At 45.4% G+C, this 7,432-nt stretch overlaps 1 protein-coding gene across 1 annotated transcript in view; it reads left to right on the forward strand.

Moving 5' to 3' along the window:
- Positions 1-2,383: 2,383 nt before the first annotated feature.
- The window catches only part of ZCCHC10 (zinc finger CCHC-type containing 10), a 19,662-nt gene continuing 14,613 nt past the window's right edge, over positions 2,384-7,432 (forward strand). Inside the window, exon 1 of the mRNA XM_003782194.2 lies at positions 2,384-2,487. Within this exon, the coding sequence (XP_003782242.1) occupies positions 2,447-2,487 (41 nt within the window). The 5' untranslated portion in view covers positions 2,384-2,446. The remainder of the gene's footprint in view (positions 2,488-7,432) is intronic.

Genomic DNA, 7,432 nt, shown 5'->3' on the forward strand with positions numbered 1-7,432 from the left:
GGATTTGGAGAACATTCTCCTAAGCAAAGTATCACAAGAATAGGGAAAAAAGCACCTCGTGTACTTAGTATTTAATTAGAAGAAGTAGGTTAACAACTACATGCTCAGTGAGAGAAAAACTCAATTAAATTCAAGTAAGGAAGTGGGGAGGAATTGGGTAAATTCCTAAATTTCATGGTTATTTTGCATACTTCCTGGGTGAAGAGCACAACTACAACCCAAACTTTAGCCTTACAAAAGTAAACGACATAACTTGATCATATGTACCTATGTTAATCTGAAATTTTTTTTTTAAAGTAAGAGAATATAACACTACTTTTGAGCATTTTCAGGCTCAGTACAGCCCTTTGAGGACTTTTGTTTATTTGTTTGTTTTGTAGAGACAGAGTCTCACTGTGTCATCCTTGGTAGCAGCAACCTCCAACTTCTGGGCTTAAGCGATTCTCTTGCCTCTCCTTCCCAAGTAGCTGGGACTACAGGCCAGACTACCCACCACAATGCCCGGCTATTTTTTGGTTGTAGTTGTCATTGTTTGACAGGCCTGGGCTGGATTTGAACCCACCAGCTCTGGTGTATGTGGCTGGCGCCTTACCTGCTTAAGCTACAGGCACCAAGCCTAGGTTGTAATCCTTTTAGTTGTTTTTATTTTTGTAGAGACAGGATCTCTCACTCTATCTTCCCAGGCTGAGTGCAGTGGCAGGGTGACAGCTCACTGCAATCTCTAGTGATCCTCCTACCTCAGCCTCCTGAATAACTAAGACTGCAAGCACAAGCAACCACATCTGGCTAATTTTCTTTATTTTTTGTAGAGACAGGACTCTTGCTATGTTGCCCAGGCTGGTCTTGAACTCCTGGCCTCAAGCAATTCTGCTGCCTCAACCTCCCAAAGTGCTGCAACTATAGGTGTGAGCCATCTGGTCAGGTTGTGGTTCTTTGTGCAGGGACTCAAGACATAAAGGCAGCCACATGCCAAATTAGTTTAACAGAGATCACATGAAAGATGCTTAATTTGATCAATAACATGTCTAATTTGACTAATATTGGCTTATTAGTCAAAAGTTTCAATGTTTGACCATTCTCAAATCTGATGAGGAAGCAAGGTTGGATACAACCTATTTAAAGGACAACAGTAGTATCTATCGAACTCAAAATTGTGTGTATCCTTTGACCTAGTAGTTTTACTTTTATGTATATATATTTTTTTGAGACAGAGCCTTAAGCTGTCCCCCCTGAGTAGAGTGCTATGGCATCACAGCTCACAGCAACCTCCAACTCCTGGGCTCAAGCAAGTCTCCTGTCTCCACCTCCCAAGTAGCTGGGACCACAGGCGCCCGCCACAACACCCGGCTATTTTTTGGTTGCAGCCATCATTGTTGTTTGGTGGGTCCAGACTTGAGCCACAGGCGCCGAGCCAGTAGTTTTACTTTTAGGAAGTTGTTTTACAGAAACACTTGGGTGAGTACTTACAATCTGTTCCTTCGACTGTTGTAGCAAATAATCTAATCATTCAAGAACAGGGTACTGTTTGGATAAATTGTGGAATATCCGTGCAGTTTATATACTTTAAGTAAAGTGAATTAGATCTATATATGCTGATATGGGGAAATATTTTCATAAATACATTGAGGAATGAAAAAAGTAAGCTGGAGAATTTTTTCCTTTTTTGAGACAGAGTCTCACTTTGTCGCCTTGATAGAGTGCTGTGTTATCACAGCTCACAACCTCAAACTCTTGGACTCAAGTGATTCTCTTGCCTCAGCCTCCCAAGTAGCTGAAACTACAGGCGCCCACAACAACGCCAGGGTATTTTTAAGAGACGCGGTCTTTCTCTGGCTCTGGCTCAGGCTGGTCTCCAACCCACTGAGCTCAGGCAATCCATCTGCCTCAGCCTCCCAGAGTGCTAGGATTGCAGGCATGAGCCACCACGCCTGGCCTGCTAAACTCATTCTTTTAAATAATGTCTCAATTTGGTCAACTCATTTCAATTTCTTTTCTTTCTTTTTTAAAAACTTTTATTTATTTATTTTTGCAGTTTTTGGCCAGGGCTGGGTTTGAACCCGCCACCTCCGGTATGTAGACCGGCGCCCCACTCCTTTGAGCCACAGGTGCCGCCCAACTCATTTTAATTTCATTCTCCAGAGTACTTCAAGTTTTCTGAACACCGCACAGTTTCGGTCTTCTATGCCTGTGTGTACATCCCTCATCCGAGAATGTTCTATCATCCTTCAAACCCTGTTCTGGCCAATTAACTCAACCCCTGCACCAGCGACGACACATCCCAGCCCTCCGACCGCTACTCCCATTAATAGGCTGCGGTGGACACTGTCCCAGAAGCCCTTGAGGCCTGTCTGGCCCCGCCCACGTCTGCGGCTGACTGGGTTCGAAGTCCCCGCCTCCTTCGAGGAGTTTCCCAAAACCCAAAGCGGCTGGTCTCGGCCGCGCAAACATGGCGACTCCCATGCATCGGCTCATAGCCCGGAGACAAGCGTAAGTGAGGGTCCGACAGGGGCCCGGGACAGGCTGGGGGCGGGGAGACGCGCGTCAGCAGGCTGGTGTCGGTCCCCTATGGAGACTGGCGAAAGATGGCCGTTTCTCAAACACGCTGTCAGTTCCTGACGGGATGGGGCCCGAGAGATAAGTTTGGTGATCCATAGGTTAGCGTTTTTGCGAAAGACGGTCGCGGAGGGTCCGCGGGATGAGACAGAGACCGGTCTGAAAAAACGGTAGCGTTTGGCTTTCCCTAAGAAAACGCCCAGGAGTTGGTCACTCAGTGGTTTATGCCGTTCGTCTTACCCCGCGCTTGGCCAGAGGTAGCCCGAAGCTGTGCTCTGACACCTTCATTCCCGCCGACGTAAACCCTCAGTTCCCTAGCCAGCTTCCATTCCAGCTGGCTTTTTCTGTTTCCTTTAAAGCAGCTTTCGTAGGAGCAGCCTGCCTACTCTCTTAAGCTACGTCTCACTTTTTGCTACTCGTTCTCTCCTTCATTAGATATTAATTTAGTACCGACTGCTCTGAGCTGGAATTTGGGTATAAAGAAAAACATGTTCAATATAAAATCTCTCTCTCTCTCTTTTTCTTTGCAGTTTTTGGCCGGGGCTGGGTTTGAACCGGCCACCTCCGTATATGGGGCCGGCGCCCTACTCCTTTGAGCCACAGGCGCCGCCCCATAAAAAAATCTCTGTTTTAAGGGAGTTTACATTCTAATGGTGGAAATAGGTAATAAACTAAACAAGTAAAGTAAATACAGCTAGTTATAAGGCTTTGAAGGAAATAAGCTGTTGTGATGGAAAGAAAGAAAGATGGAAAGGCATCTGAAGAGGTGGCATTTGAACAGAGATTGAAAGGATGAGAAAGGAGCCAATCAGAGAGGATCTGGGGAGCCAGCCTCCAGACAGTGGCATAAATGCTTTGAGACCTGGAAGAACTTAGTTTTTAAGAACTGGAAAATGGTGGTGCCTGTGGCTCAGTGAGTAAGGTGCCAGCCCCATATGCCAGAGGTGGCGGGTTCAAACCCAGCCCTGGCCAAAAACTGGAAAAAAAAACTGGAAAATGGTCATTGTGCTTAATGAGTAGCATGGCACAAGAGATTTACAGTGGAAAGATAATGCAAGCGTTATTGCAGATACCTCTTTCTTATAAAGCCTTTCTTCTGCCAACCTGCACACCCAAAAAAATCTGCCGCTTTTTCATTCAGCATTTCATACTATTACCTTTTGCATGTCTATAATGTATAGCTCACAGTTTGCTAACATAAAGATTTGTTTGTTTCTATTTTTATTCAAAGAGCTTTCCTTCTTTCTCTCCTCTCAGGCCTGATGGGAAGAGTTCCTTGAGTGTAGGACAAAGATTTAGAGAGTCAGAGTAGTAAGCTTGGTGGAGGAAGAAGGCTTTGAAGTCAGACACTTCTGAGATGAAGAATGGGGTGATAGAGGTCAGGCCCAATGAGGTGGGAGGATCCCTTGAACTCAGGAGTTCCAGACCAGTCTGAACATGAATGAGACCTTGTCTATACAAAAAATAAAAAAATTAGCCAAACATGGTGGCAGGCTCCTGTAGTCCCACATGCTGGGGAAGCTGAGGCAGAAGGATCACTAGAGCCCAGGAGTTGGAGGTTGGAGTGAGCTAGCCAGACACCAGGGCACTCTAGCCTGAGCAACAGTGAGACTCTGTCTCAAAAAAAGGAGGGGGGAGGTGCCTGTGGCTCAAAGGAGTAGGGTGCTGGCCCCATATGCGGGAGGTAGTGGGTTCAAACCCAGCCCCGGCCAAAAACTTCAAAAAAAAAAAAAAGGATGAGACAATGGCCAGGCTGGTGGCTTGCCCATAATCCTTAGTGCTTTGGGAGGTAGTGACAGGAAGATAGCTTTAGGGCAGGAGTTTGAGACCAGCCTAAAGAAGAGGAGATCTTGTCTCTATTAATAAAAAAAGAATGGATGATAATATTTAAGAGAACCGCTAAATGATGGCACAGGGTCCCATTTCTCTCTTTCTCTCCTCTCTCTCAGGCTTGGTCTTTTGGTTGTTAGCTCCATTGTTGGATAAGCTCTTTTCTTTGGTCCCTAGATAGCTGCAATATCTAGGTTTTTGTTTTGTTTTGTTTTGTTTTGAGATAGAGCCTCAAGCTGTCACCCTGGGTAGAGTGCTATGGTATCACAGCTCACAGCAACATCCAACTCCTGGGCTTAAGCGATTCTCTTGCCTCAGCCTCCCAAGTAGCTAGGACTACAGGCACCTACCACAATGCCCAGCTATATATATGTATGTGTGTGTGTATATATATTATTATTATTATTATTTTGGTTGTAGTTGCCATTGTTGTTTGGCAGGCCTGGGCTGGATTCGAACCCTCCAGCTCTGGCGTATGTGGTGCCTTAGCTGCTTGAGCTACAGGCACTGAGCCAAGAGTCTTTCTTATTATCTCAGCTTCAATTTGATTGTACTTCTTTGATCTAAATTGGATTATATGCCCCACCCTGAACTATGGAATAGGATGGTGAAGCTCTGATTATTTGTCATTTCGTTGTCCTCCTTGTACAATTGAATGGGTGACCTGTGATGAGCTGGGTAGGTAGATCAGAGGAGATAAATGGATGCTAGACTGGCAAAACTGACCAATGTCCACAGTACATATTAAGTGAAAACAAGATTTACATCTAAATAATATTGCTGTTTCTTATTTCAGAAGTTTCAGAAAGCTAAATGTTTCATTTCTAATGTGCCTATATTTTGGCATTCAAAGTACACAGAAGTAAAACACAAATCTTAAGGAGTTTCTGGTCTTACTGGGAAGAAAACATGTGGCATATAATTAAAAATGTTGTGGGACGGTGCTTGTGGCTCAAAGGAGTAGAGCGCCGGCCCCATATGCTAGAGGTGGCGGATTCAAACCCAGCCCCGGCCAAAAAAATGCCAAAAAAAAAAAAAAAATGTGTATACAGGCTCAAGTCCCCAAGGGATTCAAAGAAGCAAGAGCCTTTCAAAGCTAGGGGAGTCTGGGAGAGTTTTGAGGATATATTTGGAAGGAAAGCAAGAGAAGAACCTTTACTTTTCATTTATCTTCATCAAAAATGTTTGATTTTATTTATTAGGATCATATATTTTTTAAAACAATTTTTTAAGACAGAGTCTTACACTGTCATCTTCCATAGAGTGCTGTGGTGTCATAGCTCACAGCAACCTCTAACTCTTGAGTTCAAGTGATTGTCTTGCCTCAACCTCCCAAGTAGTCCCAGCTATTTTTAGAGATGAGGTCTTGCTCTTGCTCAGGCAGGTCTTGAACCTGTGAACTCAGGGCAATCTACCCGGCTTGGCCTCCCAGAGTGCTAGGATTACAGGCATGAGCCACTGCACCTGGCATCATATATTATTTTTTGAGAGGTGACAAAATATTATCATTCTTTTTTTTTTTTTTTTTAAGAGACAGAGTCTAACTTTATCGCCGTTGGTAGAGTGCTGTGACGTCATAGCTCATAGCAACCTCCAGCTGCTGGGCTTTAGCAATTCTCTTGCCTCAGCCTTCCAAGTAGCCACCCACCACAACGCCCGGCTATTTTTTTATTGTTGCAATTTGGCCAGGCCTGGGTTCAAACCTGCCACCTTCGGTATATGGAGCCGGCACCTTACTCACTGAGCCATAGGCACCGCCCTCAATTGTCATTCTTTAAAAACAAAAAACTGGCCAGACACACTGGCAGTGATTCACACCTATAATCTAGCACTCTGGGAAACTGAGGCAGGTGGATTGCTTGAGCTCAGGGTTTGAGACCAGCCTGAGCAAGAGCGAGACCCTGTCTCTCAAAAGTAGCCGGGTTGGTTCGGCGCCTGCGGCTTAAGTAGCTAAGGTGGCAGCCACATACACCTAAGGTGGCGGGTTTGAATCCAGCCCCGGCCCACCAAACAACAATGATGGCTGCAACCAAAAAATAGCCAGGCATTGTGGATGGCGCCTGTGGTCCCAGTTACTTGGGAGGCAGAGGCAGGAGACTTGCTTGAGCCCAGGAGTTGGAGGTTGCTGTGAGCTGTGATGCCACAGCACTCTACCCAGGGGGACCACTTGAGGCTCTGTCTCAAAAAAAAAAAAAAGAAAGTAGCCAGGTTTTGCGGAGGGCGCCTGTCATCCCACCTACTCAGGAAGCTGAGGCAAGAGGGTCACTTGAGCCCAAGAGTTTGAGGTTGCTGTGAGCTTTGCCTGGCTTTCTTTCTCTTTTTCTCACTTTCTTTTTTTCATATTCTCACTTTGTTGCCCTCAGTAGAGTCCTCTGATGTCATATCTCACAGCAACCTCAAACTCTTGTGCTCAAGTGATTCTCTTGCCTCAGCCTCCCGAGTGACTGGGACTACAGGCCCCCACCACAATGCCTGGCTAGGTTTTTTAGAGACGAGGTCTCTCTCTTGCTCAGTCTCAAACGTGTGAGCTCAGGGCAATCCACCCTACCTGGCTGCGTGCCTGCCTTCCCCTCCCTTCCTTCCTCCCTTCCTCCCTCCCTCCCTTCCTCCCTTCCTCCCTCCCTCCCTCCCTCTTGACATACAGAAAGATAACAACAACAAATTAGTTAAGCATGGTGATGCATACCTATAGTCTCAGCTCCTGGAGAAGCAGAGACAGGAGGGTCATTTGAGCCTGGGAGTTACAGGTTCCACTGAGCGCTGATGATACTTGCTGCTGTACCCTAGCCATTGCAACAGAGAGAGACCTCATCTCCATAAATAAATAAATGAAGTCTTTGGACTACTAGAGAAAGGGGAGGAATAGAAAGAGAAAATAAGAAGAACTTAATATGAACTAAATACGAACTCCCTATTCAGTAGATCTTTGAAGAACTTAATTAATCATCTACTTTATTTTTATTTATTTATTTATTTTTTTTTGAGACAGAGCCTCAAGTTGTCCCCCTGGGTAGAGTGCCGTGGCATTACAGCTCACAGCAACCTCCAA

The sequence above is a fragment of the Otolemur garnettii genome, unplaced genomic scaffold (genome assembly GCF_000181295.1).
Source record: "Otolemur garnettii isolate 467f Iridium unplaced genomic scaffold, OtoGar3 scaffold00003, whole genome shotgun sequence".
In the NCBI taxonomy this organism is placed as follows: Eukaryota; Metazoa; Chordata; class Mammalia; order Primates; family Galagidae; genus Otolemur; species Otolemur garnettii.